Raw genomic sequence first — 14,977 nt, 5'->3', positions numbered from 1 at the left:
GTATCCCGATGCCGGACATATTCGAAATTGAGCGTCAACGCTTGCTGGTATCATAGGGCTGATGGGCTTCGGAGGCCGAATTATTCTGATGGGCTGAAGGAATGTGTAACGAGGCCTATTCTTTTTCGGGCGAGCCGTTCCTTTTCAGTTACAAATGAGGAAAATTAGATGCTGATATCAGTACTACGTGTAACGAGATCTATAGTGGCCCTGGTAGTAGCCTTTGAAGTCAATATAGAAATACAAGTATATATAAATGCTCTATGTATAAGCTTTCGTAGTAATGCCTCATTCAAGCCATATCGTAGATCAAAGACCTCTAAAGTTATCCATCAATATGTCAGTCTCAGAGTTCAAGGCCCCAGGCCTGCTTATGACCATCTTGTCCGCCACCGCTCTGCTCATAGCAGTGCTCTACCGCGGCTACAGAACCCGTCGTTTCTACCGTGACTTGGTAAGATCGACCACTTCCAATCACAATCAGTATATCTAACAGATTTCTAAGCCCAGCCCTCCCCATAGCTGGCTCTTAGGTCACATATCCATTCTGAAAAACATCGCACTATCAATGCCTCGCAACTCAATGCCTCAGTTATACTACACCGAAATCGCCCATCGATACAAGCATGAGGGCATCTTCTACCTTGATCTTTGGCCCATCGGTCCAAGTCTCGTTATCATAACTGATCCGAAACTCATTGAGCAGGCCCATATCCCTAGGCCAATGGTCCCGCATCCTTTCACCAACACATCCATGGCTCCCATTGCGGGAGATGATATCATTCCAACCAAAAGCGGTACAGAGTGGAAGAAGCTTCGCAATGACATGAGTCCTGCATTCTCATATACATATGCCCATAATATGGTGGGTGTTATAGTCAATGAGAGTAAGCTGCTCAGAGGTAAGCTGGACGAGCTTTCAGCGACAGGGCAAGTATTCTCCATGGAGGAGCTTCTAAATAAGACCATATTCGGAACCGTCTCTCGCCATCTTCTCAATGATGAGTCCTACGCTCAAAAAGCAGGGAGACAAGATCTTGCCGACATGAGAGAGCTGATCGACCTTGCACGGGAAGAATCAGATCCTCGTATCGCATATAATCCACTTGTGCAAATTCCTCGACGTATGAAAAGGTACATTATTCGAAGAAGACTCGAGGCCTCCCTTTTTGGTGTGATCTACAAACGACTCGAGACACTCGTTAGTGGAGGGATTGTTCCATCGAGACAAACCCCGACCAGCGTCCTCGATCTTATACTTCGCGAGCATGCAGAGCTTGCGAAAAGAGAGAACAAAGAAGGTCGCTGTAACTTTGCCAATCTTTCTAAATTTGAGGAGAAACAACTCCTTACTTAGTAAATCGTCTTTCTAATTAACCTTCTCAGCATTTCACAGCTAATCTGTATCAAAGTATCAGGGGTTTATCATTGGGTGGGCATACTACAACAACCACCATTCTGAGCGTGAGTAACGACACCAACGATTCATGATTTCTACCATTCTGACTTGTCTTTTCAGTATCTTTTCATGCTTCTTTCTAAAGCGCCGCATATAGTTGACAAGATGCACCAAGAACACATCCAACAACTTGGACCTAACCCTCAAGCCACGCTCCTTAAAAACCCGGACATACTTTCCAAACTTCCACACACAGAAGCAGTAATCAAAGAGACACTTAGGCTTTATTCTGTCGGGTCGGGTCTGAAGCTAGGTCCGCCTGGCGCAACTGTTTACCACCAAGGCCGCCATCTCCCCATCGACAACAATCTCATCATAGTGACCAACGCTCACGGCATACACTACGATCCAAACATATACTCGCAGCCCATAGACTTTCGACCCGAACGATGGCTCAGTCAGAACAAAGCGCATCCAAGGCCGGGGTACTTTCGCCCCTTTGGGGGAGACGGGAGGTGGTGTCCTGGGCAGAACATCGCTATGTGCATGCTCAAGGTAATTGTGGTAATGACTATAGGAGATTACGTGTTTGAGTGCGCTGATTTAAAGCCCAATCTTAAGCCGGGGACTTTACATACAGACGTTGACGTGGTGTTTGGGGATATTGCTTTTCAGCAGCTTTTGCTAGAAGGGAGGCCTAGGGATGGGATGATGATGACTGTTAGGAAAAGAGTCCAAGACCTTACTTTGACTTAGACAGAACACTAAATGCACATTTTTCTTACAATACGAGTGGATATGGTGGTACTCTCGAAATGTCGAGTGCAAGATCTATTGGACAATCAATCATCGTTAACTTTTACTCCTGGCGTTGAAGCCACTTCCACTACTACATCATCTTCCAGAAAGACGCTTCTCAAGGTATCTAAAAGGCACATAAAACGCCGAACTCATAACAAAGGCAATCTCAAACCCGATATCACCAGTCGTCTTGGCAATAGGTCCCGTCCACCAAGCCTGCGCCATGCACGGCACAACCAGAGCGTAGCAGATAATTCCCGCCGCGATGGCCGCAATACCCAGAGGCAGCTCAGAGGCGACGTTCCAGATAGCGTGGTCGTAAGACTCGTAGCGGCCCTTGCGGAAGACAAGATGCTCGACTGTGACGATTCCGATAAAAGAGGCGGACCAGTATCCAATCAGGGCGACAAAGTTCTCGAGGTTGACGAAGAAATCGCGCTGAGCTCGAAGAGCGGTTGGGATAACGATGACTGTGACTACCACGGCGAAGGCGTAACGAGGGATCTTGATAAGTCCGGGAATGAGAGTCTGGAAGTTGAGCGTGATGGCGTACATTGTACCACCAGTGTTACCCAACAGCGTAAGAGACAGGATCACAACCACAAATTTGCCAAAGCCACCTGCACTCGAGAGCATAGCTGCAAGAACACCTCCTACGGCCGTCTCACCGTACGCGGCCGACCACTCAGGAACGTTGGGCAAAGCACCGGCAATAGCAGCACCAAGCGTCATGAGGAGAATAGTAGGTGTGACGAGACCAAGGTAAGAGTAGGCAAAGACGCGCCATGAAGGAACCTTGGGGTCAAAGTATGTGGTGAGATCACTCGCGATAGCAGCCCAGGGGATCATGTAGCTTGCGACAATCATGCCGAAACTAAGAACAGCCGATGCTGTCGCTGGTGTCGTGGGAGTTGCTTGCTTGGAGAGCTGTGAGCCGCCACATCCTGTGGCAATAGTGATGGCGATGATGGCGGGGATGAAGGCGTATGTTTCGTAGTAATGCAAGACTTTGAAGCCGCAGAAGGAAATAAAGAGAGATAGGATTCCAATGATGACGATGCCGACGTCGGGACTCAAGTGGCCGCTTGATACAGCGGAGAGACATTGGCCGCCGACGACAAAGATGATGACCATGAAGCCTGTGAGGGTGGCGAGGTTAAGCAAGACAGGAATGGAAACGAGGTATCGACTGTAGCATGTTAGTATAACTCATGACACCTTTTCGCCTTGTTGCATCTTACCCAAAACTATATCGTGCCTGAATCATCTGCCTCATTCCCGTCTTTGGTCCAAAAGTGGCGAGATAAGCAGGTCCAACAGTAGAAAAGAGGCAAAAGAAGAGGATGATAAGCGCAGAGTCTCTCAAGCTCAAACCATACACCAAAGGACCTAGCATTCCAAAAGTGATACTATTCTCATTGTCAACAATCTCTTCTCTTTTTGTGTGTGTGAATAATTACTTACCCCAGAATGTTAGAATTAATGGACGCCCAGATGGTGAAAATATTGTAGAAGCGTGCTGCTGTACGCTCTTCAACGGGAATAGGCTGGATACCCTTCTCTTCAACTCTTCCCATGCGAAGAGCCTTGTGGAATAGGGCTGCGGCCTTGAGGCTTTCCACGTCGCTGTGGTCGTGATCATGGTCGTCGTTGTCAACGGCCGGAGGCATGGTCCGGACCGGAACGGTCTTGTTCGTTGTATCAGTCATGTTATCTGGTGTTAACAACTCTTGAAGAGACACCCAAGGAGGTGAAACAAGAAAGACGATAGACAGGACAAGACTCTCTTATGAGAAGAAACAAAAGTGAGTGAGTGAGTCTTATAGAAAGACTCATAGATTTGAATCATGCAAGACGTCGAAATCGGTGACCCCGGTCCCGGTCCCGGTGGTGCTCGGTTCCGCTAATTTTTTTCACTTGCAGTCAAGTCAGTCACTATCAGTCAACGTTAGTTAGCTTCTCGCTTCCATTGAACCAACGGGAATAGGAATATAGTGGTTTCCAATTCGCCAATTGCAGCTGAAGCTAGTCTTTGTTTGTTCGTCTCTTTTTGCGGGATAAATATCGCCCCTCTATTGTGTGTATTTCGCCTCGGAAAACTAACCAGTGTTCAAGAGGCATATGCCTGATGTTTCCGTTGCTAGCCTTGTAGTACATGTACGGATGTTGTTCTCTTGTGTATCATGTTGTGCGACGTTTGTGTAATGTAGTTGATGTTCTCATTGTTGTCTCTTAATCTGTCGTATCGAATGTTCGACAAATGTTCTGCCTTCTTCCAAAAGGCTGCCGATCATCTCAAAATACAATCTGTGTGGCGGAAAAGCCTAAAGCTGCCACCTGCGATCCCATTCGCCTCTTCATCCACGTTTCTGCAACCGCCAAGAAGGGTCTCGACCTCCACACAAGGAACAGCTCCCATTTTTGGACAAGCTCGACGATAATCTCGGGCTGCCTCGTGACTGTCAGACACAACAAGCCACTCATCAACGCTGACTCTTCTTCCCTCGGAAAAATCCACCGACAGCGCCCATCAACCCTCCAAGACCCTTCTCGTGACTATCTCCCACTAAACCGCCTCTGATCCACCCCGGTAGTTTGCCCCGGATCCGGTCTGTGCCATACCGTCGATCCACGAGCACTATCGCTGCGTAGTCGCCTCTGTGCCGGATTGCACGGCCGATACTTTGGTTGACGGCCCGCATGCAAGCGTTTTCGTAAAAGTCCCGTGCCGTCTGTTTCGCCTTGCTCACGGCTTCTTCATGGGTTGTGCCTTGTGCTACGAGGTTGTTGCGCGTTGTCGTTTCAATGTATTCAATCTTGGCTTTCCAGTCTGGTGATGCGATGTTGGGATAAGGCAGACCAATAACCAACACACAGCGACCAAGACGGTCAGAGAAGTTGATGCCTTCAGACATCTTGCCGCCGACGACGCTAAGAAGAAGAGCGCCCTTTCCATTACTCTTTTCACCTTGGATGGCGTCGGAGTACTCTTGCAGAACTTCTTCACTCGATGCGCCTCTCGTTTCTTTGAACAGTGCTTTGCGCGTTCCTAATCGGTCCCAGACTGATTGTGTACTTGCGCCTTGGCTCTTTTGCCAAACGGCAACTACCTCATCAAGATATCCATAGCTGGGGAAGAAAATAACAACACCATCCGGAACTAAGGAGCAGAGGTTCAATATTGCAAGACCCAATTGGGTTATCATTTCTGGGTCGCCTCGCTTCTGGAAGCTGAACTCGAAAGGTGGTGCGCCGGGTCGTGATGATGCTAGCGTCCAGACACACAGGTTCTCTGGTGGAATGACATGCCCGCAGCTTAGAGTTGTAACTTTTTCTGGTTCCAGGGAGGGAAACAGGTGGTCTTTATAATCGTCAAACGGTGACATTGTACCTCCAGCAAGAATGACTGCTCGAGCGCTCGACGCGATAGACGAGAATGCATGAGTTGGTGATAAAAGCAGATAAGAAAGTTGTATATCGGGCGTGCCTTTGATCTTTTGGTAGAAGATTCGACCTTCAGAACTCAGGTTTGTGAGGGCGATGAGAAAAGATACCAAAGAGTGAAGCACTGGTGTACTTGATCGAGGTGTTTTTGTACCTGCGTCTTCACTCTCGACGTGGGATATATAACTCTCGATTTTGAAAGCAAGTTTCGAATCTTGAATATACTGTATCAGCTCAAACATGTTGATCTGATCAATACCCTTGGACCGTGTCAGATCATTGGGATCCACGATGCCGTGTTCTTGCTGTCGGAGTGTCAGTAGTCGTTACACTGAAAAGGGAGGTAAAATGACCTTGAACTTGAGAGCACCGTCCATCCATTCGCTAAGTCCATCAATGACTCTTGCTACTCTTCCAACGTTGACTCGATTGACTCCTTTCAACTTCTTACCAAATCTCTTGACATACACACCCAGCATTCCACGACCTCTTCGTAGGTCGCTCAGCTTTATTTCCGCTGCATGCACGTTGGCCACTGCATCCATGATATTATGCGCTTCGTCAACGATGACAATACTACCTTCCAATTTGACACCGAGAGCATCTCTCGCGCTTTTCTGCAATAACAGAGGATAGGGAAGCGTGATGATCTCAGCGCCAGGAAGGGCAGTTCGTGATGCATAGTAAGGACACACAGCAAGCGACTTGCCCAACTGATGAAGGTCTTCGATATCGGGTAACGTAGCCAAAGCCGAGTCGCGAAATTGATGGGTTTGTGAAAGTAGATCTTCTTTGGGAACAAAGGGACATTTTTGGCCCGATTTTGGTTGTTGCAGCTCCGAGCAGCGGTCGTTGATAGCTTGGACGGAGCCTAACCGTGAGACCGAAGGATTGATGCATAATCTTTGTCGAGAAGACAATGGTAGAAGTTTAACCGCCTCAGTTTTCGTCTCTTCCTGCTTGGAAAGTGATGTCGGCAATGAAGGTGGGAATGAAGGACGACGAAGTTCGGTGATGAATTGCGAAAGCTGAGAATGTGTTCTTGACGTGTAATAAATCTATTGATGTTACTACAAGGCATTTACTGGTTATCACAAGCACTCGCACCTTGATCGGTTCCTCTACGAGGTCGTCATCTTCCTCAGGCTTCCTCGCCCCTCCTAGCCCGATGCCCGCGAGGACTTCTCTCGTCTCCTTGCTCAACCCCGATAACGAATCTTGGGGGGTATCGTGTTGATCATCAGGATCGTCGAGCAACCACTCGGCATCCTCATCTTCTACGACGCGTGACCTACCACTAAGGAGTGAGTCTTCGACCCGACGGCGTTTGCGGGCGCGCTCTTCTTGGACTTTTTCTTTTAGGCGGAGGGTTTCTAGACGCTTTTCTCGTTCTTCCCAACGAGAGACGAGTTCTTCACGCTTGCGACGAAGGAGTTGCTCTACAAGCCAGGATGGTTCGTCTTTGTACGCTTCTGCGGATTCCTGAATTGAGGTTTCGAATTGATTGGATTTGTGATTCCGAAGCCACGTCAATGAAGCACAGATGAGTGAAAGCGACTTGCCCTGTTTGTTTTCTGTAAGTTACTATACTTCATCGTGCAAACAACAATGTCTCAACGGTGATGAGAGAATTTAAAAATGTTAGTTACTTACTGTGCCAGTTGGGCTCTCCAAAATACCAACTTGGCCATTTCCACTCTCCAAAACATCATAAACAGCCTTCATGAACTGTTCTTGGACATCATAAGGTGTGTATGGGTGATGAAAGTCCAGCTTTTCCATCTCACTCGTAATGTTCTCCATGTCATTTTCCGCCATCTTGATCTTGATGAGATTGATAGTTTGCTGAATGAACTTCAAAGATATCGCGTTGACCGCGTCTTAATGCATGAACTTACCCTTGACCTCTAATCCCCAGTGGATCCCTCACCGAGCTTCACCACGGTCAGAGCACGAGGTCACCTGACATGACATTTTGAGGGAAGGTACCTGACCCACTCCTTCCGCACAGATTCTTTAGGGTTGACTTGCCCTTGCTGGGATCGAAAAAAGTGTCAGGCTTTATCGAACATCACCACCCACTTCCAGCTTTCGACCTGTGAACACCGGAAAAGTCGACAATCACCCACAGCCGTCGCCATGCCTACCCGTTTGTCGAAGACCCGCAAGCAGTATGTCCTCATCCCCCTCGCTGTCGACGAGGTTGGTCGTTGAGAGAGACCGCGTCCGTTTTTGCTATACTCTTGCTTCTGCGAGAGTCGGTTAAAATAGACCGCTGGAGCTCACAATAATCGCCCTTTGTCGGCGGCTGCTCTTCCACGACGAATCCCGACGAAATCGATTCGACGTATATAATATTGGAATATGTGATGGACTGACTTTTGTTTTCAGCCGCGGCCACGTTTCCGCCGGTAAGGGACGTGTCGGAAAGCACCGCAAGCATCCCGGTGGTCGTGGTCTTGCTGGTGGTCAGCACCACCACCGTACCAACATGGACAAGTACCATCCCGGTTACTTCGGAAAGGTTGGTATGCGATACTTCCACAAGCAGCAGAACCACTTCTGGAAGCCCATCATCAACCTCGACAAGGTATATACAACCCTGCGCGACTCGTCCGAACCAGTCGCAAATTTTTCTTCGAACCACAACTAACTCCCTCTAGCTCTGGTCTCTCGTTCCCCAAGAGACCCGTGACGCCTACGTCAAGGGTGAGAAGAAGGACACCGTCCCCGTCCTCGACCTCCTCCCTCTCGGTTACTCCAAGGTCCTCGGAAAGGGCCGTCTCCCTGAGATCCCTCTGGTCGTCCGCGCCCGCTGGGTCAGCCGCCTTGCTGAGGAGAAGATCAAGCAGGCCGGTGGTGTCGTTGAGCTCGTCGCTTAAGCGAAGCATCGCAACTGTTCTGTAAATGCTTGAGGAGTCGGTTGGGCTTGTATGGGAAATTCTACAAACGGAAAACAAAACCTCTCCAACCCCGGTGAAGAACAAAGCCTGCGGGCACTGGAGAAGAAGAGGTCTTCCTGCGCTCGGGAAAGATGGGCCAGGGACCTAGGTCGGTCGGCTTCGGGCATTGCATCAGGGACTCTTGCACGGAGTTAACGAAATAAAAATCGATTTTCGCCCATGATTAAATGATAATTTTTTAAGTTCAAGCGTGAAGAACAATTCGTGACTGTCGTTCTATCTATGCCATCCGCTCCTAGTATTGTTGCCAAATGGTTCATCAACAGATATCGCTGTCATGTTGGCTTATATATCTGCCAAGCCAACTACCAATTAACACCATACTCAAACCCAACGCCTATCTATGCATGCTATTATTACATCATATCATTTATACATTTGTTCCAATCAGTATTCCGCGGCCAATGCTTCCTCGTTGTATGCTCTTTGTTCAGCCTCTAGTTCGCCAATCTGAAGAAACTCATGTTCTAGCGCTTCGGCAGCCGTGATTCGCCTACTGGGGTCCAGCTCCATGCACCACTCAAGAAAGCCGATAGCCATCTTCTCGTCTGGTGTCAAAGGCTTGTCCTCGCCTCGACATGTGCTCCACATGATAATCTTCTCCATTGAGAAGCCCCCCTGACCGACAGTAGGGATGCTGGTTTCGAAAACACAGCCATGGAGCAGACCTGCAGCCTTCATGCGCTTGGAGCCAAAAATGGTTGCTATCTCAATCATGGCTTCAACGTCATCTGCTGAATTGAAGAAAGGAAATCTCTTAGATAGAATCGTAAGGAGGATAACGCCTGCGGACCAGATGTCGATGGCTGTGCTTTGCTCTGTACATTTGAATAGTACCTCAGGAGCACGGAAACCTCGAGTACCTGCACGATTGGCGCGACGGGACGAACGTGTGTCGGACTTGGGATAACCAGCTTGAGGTGTGGCAGCATTCTGGGCCCATACTGAGTTTGCTTGACGATGCTTGCGCACGTCCCGGCTCTCATGACAGAGACAAGGCTTGGCGTCGGAGCCTTCTCTTTCAGCAAGACCGAAATCAACAAGAACTCCACGCTGAGTACCTGGGTCGTAAAGAAAGTTCGTAGGCTTGATATCTCGGTGAAGAATCTTGTGGTAGTGCACACTCTTAAGAGCAGTAAAAAGTTCTCGCAGATAAACAGAGATTTCGGGGACGGTCAGATCGCGAAAGTATGTTCGGAAATCCCCGTGTCGGAAATATGGGAGAATAGCCACGACTTGGTCTGTTTCTCGAAAGGCGGTGATCAGAGGGCAGACAGAGGGGCATTGGCGAAGATCGTGAAGCAGTTCCAGCTCGTTTAGAATGCGCGACGGACTGGATGTGACGTAAATCTTCTTGATGGCGACGTAACGTGCCTTGCGACGAGGACGTCGGACAGGACTTTCTGTTGAACTTGGAGGTGGCGTCCACTTTGACGAGTCTTCTTCGTAATCCCAACTGTTATCGTAGTGGTCGTACATTATATCCTCTGCTTTGTAGACAGTTGAGAACGTTCCTGTAAGTGGTTGTTAGCATCAATTGGGAGCATTGTAGGACGTGAGAGCCTGCATACCTTCACCGATACGTTTGATCAAACGGTACCGATTTCGAAAACCAGGAAAGTCACTTTGCAGCTTGTCCATGTCTGCTTGAACACTGCGGTCTACAGCTTCTTCTTCAGATTCCTCCTCTTCTGGTTCATCCTCTTCCTCTTCTTGAGGTTCGGGCTGTGGTTGGTGATGGGATGATTGATGAGGATGCCTTTGTTGCATGTGATGATTTTGGTACTGCTGAAACTCTCGGACGCCCTCGTCGTCTTCCATTGGCGCAGCCTCTTCGGTGCGCTCTTCCTCGGCCATCATCTCCGTATCTTCCGTCCTCAAGTCCTCGTGGATGTCGAAACTCTCTTCCACATGTTGCTGAACCGCCGTTGTCATGGTATCGTTTTCGTTTTGAAATGGGACAGAATTGACTTTAAATACTCTTAAAGTCAATCAAAGCAAAAGAAGGTGAATCAAACAAAAAAGCAACGAGATCCTATGATAGGTTGTTTAGAACAACAACTTTAGACCAGATTTTAAAGGTGCAATCGAGTTTTGGAGGGGCTGCGACAAGACAAGATCAGAGACAAAGACTCGAATTTAGGTGTGGTTACAGGGGTTTGGTAGGCCCAACGCGCTGGCTCTAGTGGGCACATGGCGGGGAAGGGTCCTGACTGGTCGCGTTGAACAAAACAAAAACAATCGTTGCCCAGGGTTTGACCATCCCCTCCAAGCAAATACCCTCCACCGACTCCATAGCATCAAGTGCGGGCTAACATCGTCAACAACAACAATACTGACGGATCCGGTATTGAACGGTGCACCCTTGGTCGCAGATACGGTCGACAAATTGACGGACGGTGACACTTCTATACTTCCATGATACCCCTCTTATTAGGCCTTTAACGTTTCTCACCGTTTCGCTTTGTCTTTCTATTGTCGCTCGCTTCTTTGCGACGACTCCTTCGAACCGCCCACCATGGATACTGTGGACTTTGATCTCAACGATGCTCTCAAGCACTACATGTCAGACCCGGCTAGCATTGCTACGCCCGAGGCTGACGGTGCTCTCTTCGACTGCGAAAACGACCCCGATGCCCTCACTCTACCGGTGGTCAACTCGGTTCTGAATCCAATTGTCGATGCAGTCGCCGATAACCCAGACGCAATCATGCGCGCCTCCAACATGGATTCGCTGCAGTTCCTTCTCAAGTTAGCCCCCATTTCCCTTCACCCGTCCCCTGATTCACCGACCTCGTTGGGACACAATTCTGAGCTAGAAAATCCCAGATACACCGCACACCTCCCTACCCACGCCCTCAGCAAGATCTTCGACCTGATCATGAGCGGCCTGAGTGCAGAGGCCGACTCTGTTCACTCCGATATCGACTCCCCCGACGAGCAGGACTCGGTCCCCCATCATAAGAGACTCCTCGAGATATACGGTTTTCTCCTGCAATGGACGATTGCTGCAGTCGAGACAAAGGCTGCCGAGAAGACGACAACAGCGCCCGTTGCTAGAGGTCGTGGAAAGCCCAAGAAGGGCTCTGCGAAGGACAAAGATGCGGCTTGGGACTCGGCTACACAGCTGCAGGCGGCTTTGGAGGTTATGTGCAAGGTCCTCAAACTCAAGCTCTCCAAGATATTCCTGACGACGAGCGAGAGAGATACCTTCATTGGTCTCCTCACACGGCCAGTTTACATGGTCTTGGAAAGCGAGCAACGAGTCAAGACCACGGCTATCAGAATGCACTGCTTCAAGGTCCTTTGCATTGCCGTGAAGCACCATGGGCACGCATACGGTATGTATTGCGAGTCTTCAATGCCAAAATACAAAAGACTCACAAACGATAGCGGCGCAAATCAACATCATTCAAAACTTGACATACTTCGAACACTTGTCGGAACCCATGGCCGAGTTTCTACACATTTTGGCCGAGACATACGACTATCCTCAGCTGGCTGATGAAGTGCTGCGTGAGATTAGTAACAAGGAGTTCAACTCTAATGATACCCGAGGACCCAAGTCAGTTTCTTCTTTCATCGCTAAGCTATCCGAGCTAGCTCCTCGGTTGGTGATTAAGCAGATGACGATGCTTGCGAAGCAACTAGACAGCGAGGTGAGTAGCCAAACTCTGTTGCGATCTTGTGGCTGACAATTGTAGTCATACACGCTCCGATGTGCACTGATTGAGGTTTGCGGCAACATGGTTGCCTACCTCAGCAAGCAGGATGAGCGCAGCGAGAACCACAAGTCCCAGCTCAACGCCTTTTTCGATGTGTTGGAAGAGCGATTCCTCGATATCAACCCCTATTGCCGATGCAGAACACTCCAAGTGTATATGAAACTATGCGATCTTGCTCAGAAGTTTCCCAAGCGACGACAAAAGGCAGCTGAGCTTGCATGCAGAAGTTTGGAGGATAAGAGCAGCAATGTCAGGCGTAACGCCATCAAACTATTGGGTACCTTCATCAAGACCCATCCATTCACAGTTATGCACGGCGCACAACTCTCCCGAAAGGAATGGCAAGCTCGTTTGGACAAGGTTGAGGAGGAACTAGATGCTCTCAGACCTCCTGGTGTCCCTGGTTTCGGCAGCGACCAAGCGAACACTACGGTCGACAACGAGCTTCTGGACGAGGCCACACAGCTTGCTTCTCCTCAGAAGCCTACGCAGATGACCGACGAGGACAAGGTGGCTGCCATCCAAAAGGCTCAGGAGGAGGCTGCCACCGGCGAGGCCATCGAGAAGCTCACCCTGACTAGGAGATACTACAACGAAGCAATTAAGTTCATCGAAGTCATTGACGAGGCCACTACCATCATCTGTCAACTGCTCGGTTCAAGGAACAAGAGCGAAGTCATTGAGGCTATTGACTTTTTCGAAGTTGGCGACGCATACAACATTGAGCAGAACAAGGTCGGTATCCGACGTATGCTTCGTCTCATCTGGACCAAGGGCAACAGCGACGAAGGCAAGGGTGTTCAAACACATCTGATCGAATGCTACAAGCGGCTTTTCTTCGAGGCCCCTGACTCCTTCAGCCCCAACGACGCTGCCAACTACATTGCGCGAAACATGATCAGTTTGACCTTTGGCGCCACGCCAGCGGAGCTCACTTCTCTTGAGCAGCTTTTGGCGACGATGATGAAGGGCGGCATGATTCCCGAGGTTGTTGTCAACAAGTTGTGGCAGGTTTACGGCGTCCAGAAGCGCGAGATCTCTCGTACTCAACGACGAGGTGCCATTATTGTTCTGGGCATGCTCGCCACAGCGAACCCGGAAATTGTCGTTGGTGAGATGGAGACTATGCTCCGAACTGGTCTTGGTGCATACGGACGCAGTGATCTACAGCTGGCCAAATTCACTTGCATTGCCTTGAGGCGAATCAACCCTACCGGACGACAAGCAAAGGACTCGACCGTCAAGTTTTCACGACTACCTAATGACCATGCTGTGTCAGTCAGACTGGCTGCTATCACTGAGGTTCAGTCGGATAGCAAGGAGTGGTATGGCGTAGCTGAGCAAGCCATCAGTGCCATATATGCTGTCTCCAAGCATCCCGACACTCTCTGCTCAGATCTGATTCGGCGAAAGGCAAGGCAGGTATTCGGACAGTCTCGTTCGCCGCCGTCCTCACAACCCAGCTCTCGACCTGGATCTCGTGATGAGACAAAGCCTGTGCCAATGGAAGACCAAATCCAGAGTCAGCTTCAGTCTCAAGGCGAGAAGCACAAGAAGCGTGATAATGCTATCGCGCTGTCACAGCTTCTCTTTATTGTCGGCCACGTCGCTATTAAGCAGATTGTTCACCTTGAGCTGTGCGAACTCGACTTTAAGCGCAGAAAGCAGGAGAAGGAAAAGGCAACACCCGCCAAGAATGATAAGGACAAGGAGGATGCAGACGAGTTGGACCTGATCGGAGGAACAACTGAAGACGACTTTACAGAAGCTATGGCGCATATTCGTGAGCGAGAACTTTTGTATGGCCCCAGCTCATTGCTGGCTGTTTTTGGTCCTCTGGTGTCTGACATTTGCGCCAACAACACAACATACGCCGACAAGGGACTTCAAGCCGCTGCAACACTGTGTCTCGCCAAGCTCATGTGTGTATCTGCAGAATACTGTGAGACCAACCTACCGCTGCTCATCACCATTATGGAGCGATCACCCAACGCGACAGTCCGAAGCAACGCTGTTATTGCCCTTGGAGATATGGCTGTTTGCTTCAACCACCTCATTGATGAGAACACCGACTTCTTGTACCGTCGACTGGCAGATGACGACGCGTCGGTCAAGCGAACATGTCTCATGACGCTGACATTCCTGATTCTTGCTGGACAGGTCAAGGTCAAGGGTCAACTGGGTGAGATGGCCAAGTGTCTTGAGGATGACGATCGCAGAATTGCGGATCTCGCGAGAATGTTTTTCACTGAGCTCAGTACAAAGGATAACGCTGTCTACAACCACTTCGTTGACATGTTCAGTCTACTCAGTGCTGGGGACAACATGGATGAGGACAGCTTCCGTAGAATCATCAAGTTTTTGCTTGGCTTTGTCGAGAAGGTATGTTACAAATATTTGATTGAGGAAACGGTAACTAACGCGCCAATCAGGACAAGCACGCCAAACAACTGGCAGACAAGCTCGCTGCTCGACTTGGCAGATGCGAGACGGAGCGACAATGGAACGATGTTGCGTATGCGCTGGGTATTCTGCAACACAAAAACGAGGAGATCACCAAGCTGGTGTCTGAAGGCTACCGGGTCGTTCATTCGTCGGCATGAGTATATTAAATGTTTTGATGCTTATATAGGGATTGGCTACAA

The 14,977-nt window shown here is 49.4% G+C and overlaps 6 protein-coding genes across 6 annotated transcripts; 3 read left to right on the top strand and 3 right to left on the bottom strand.

Annotated features, from left to right (window-relative positions):
• Positions 1–337: 337 nt before the first annotated feature.
• Positions 338–1,357, top strand: FGSG_07859 (uncharacterized protein; the record flags this gene model as incomplete). Its single annotated transcript, XM_011329385.1, has 3 exons — positions 338–454; positions 506–902; positions 1,026–1,357. 3 exons carry the CDS (start codon positions 338–340, stop codon positions 1,355–1,357), a joined length of 846 nt encoding a protein of 281 aa, XP_011327687.1.
• An 879-nt stretch (positions 1,358–2,236) lies between these two features.
• On the bottom strand, positions 2,237–3,966 carry FGSG_07858 (uncharacterized protein). The gene is made up of 3 exons (XM_011329384.1): positions 3,665–3,966; positions 3,442–3,609; positions 2,237–3,389 (listed from the first exon to the last, which is right to left on the bottom strand). The coding sequence occupies exons 1-3, from the start codon at positions 3,907–3,909 to the stop codon at positions 2,294–2,296; spliced, it is 1,509 nt and encodes a 502-aa protein (XP_011327686.1). The 5' UTR covers positions 3,910–3,966; the 3' UTR covers positions 2,237–2,293.
• A 717-nt stretch (positions 3,967–4,683) lies between these two features.
• FGSG_07857 (uncharacterized protein) lies at positions 4,684–7,462 on the bottom strand (the record flags this gene model as incomplete). The annotated part of the gene is made up of 4 exons (XM_011329383.1): positions 4,684–5,949; positions 5,998–6,702; positions 6,752–7,207; positions 7,298–7,462. The coding sequence occupies 4 exons, from the start codon at positions 7,460–7,462 to the stop codon at positions 4,684–4,686; spliced, it is 2,592 nt and encodes an 863-aa protein (XP_011327685.1).
• A 226-nt stretch (positions 7,463–7,688) lies between these two features.
• On the top strand, positions 7,689–8,808 carry FGSG_07856 (60S ribosomal protein L28). Its single transcript, XM_011329382.1, has 3 exons — positions 7,689–7,815; positions 8,036–8,234; positions 8,308–8,808. Exons 1-3 carry the CDS (start codon positions 7,784–7,786, stop codon positions 8,524–8,526), a joined length of 450 nt encoding a protein of 149 aa, XP_011327684.1. The 5' UTR covers positions 7,689–7,783; the 3' UTR covers positions 8,527–8,808.
• A 186-nt stretch (positions 8,809–8,994) lies between these two features.
• On the bottom strand, positions 8,995–10,542 carry FGSG_07855 (uncharacterized protein; the record flags this gene model as incomplete). Its single annotated transcript, XM_011329381.1, has 2 exons — positions 8,995–10,121; positions 10,179–10,542. The coding sequence occupies 2 exons, from the start codon at positions 10,540–10,542 to the stop codon at positions 8,995–8,997; spliced, it is 1,491 nt and encodes a 496-aa protein (XP_011327683.1).
• Positions 10,543–11,125: 583 nt separating this feature from the next.
• FGSG_07854 (uncharacterized protein) lies at positions 11,126–14,935 on the top strand (the record flags this gene model as incomplete). Its single annotated transcript, XM_011329380.1, has 4 exons — positions 11,126–11,948; positions 12,001–12,266; positions 12,312–14,714; positions 14,765–14,935. The coding sequence occupies 4 exons, from the start codon at positions 11,126–11,128 to the stop codon at positions 14,933–14,935; spliced, it is 3,663 nt and encodes a 1,220-aa protein (XP_011327682.1).
• Positions 14,936–14,977: the final 42 nt, after the last annotated feature.

This window comes from Fusarium graminearum, chromosome 4 (genome assembly GCF_000240135.3).
Source record: "Fusarium graminearum PH-1 chromosome 4, whole genome shotgun sequence".
Classification (NCBI taxonomy): domain Eukaryota; kingdom Fungi; phylum Ascomycota; class Sordariomycetes; order Hypocreales; family Nectriaceae; genus Fusarium; species Fusarium graminearum.
This window is presented reverse-complemented; position numbering and strand designations above follow the sequence as displayed.

What these genes read in the sequence shown, in the direction of transcription:
- FGSG_07856 (XM_011329382.1), top strand. Translation starts at nt 7,784, where the DNA reads ATGCCTACCCGTTTGTCGAAGACCCGCAAGCA. An exon ending in TTGTCGAAGACCCGCAAGCA is followed by an intron (nt 7,816 to 8,035) that starts GTATGTCCTCAT and finishes TTTTGTTTTCAG; the next exon opens with CCGCGGCCACGTTTCCGCCG. An exon ending in CCATCATCAACCTCGACAAG is followed by an intron (nt 8,235 to 8,307) that starts GTATATACAACC and finishes AACTCCCTCTAG; the next exon opens with CTCTGGTCTCTCGTTCCCCA.
- FGSG_07858 (XM_011329384.1), bottom strand. Translation starts at nt 3,909, where the DNA reads ATGACTGATACAACGAACAAGACCGTTCCGGTCCGGACCATGCCTCCG. An exon ending in ATTAATTCTAACATTCTGGG is followed by an intron (nt 3,610 to 3,664) that starts GTAAGTAATTAT and finishes CAATGAGAATAG; the next exon opens with TATCACTTTTGGAATGCTAG. An exon ending in CAGGCACGATATAGTTTTGG is followed by an intron (nt 3,390 to 3,441) that starts GTAAGATGCAAC and finishes AACATGCTACAG; the next exon opens with TCGATACCTCGTTTCCATTC.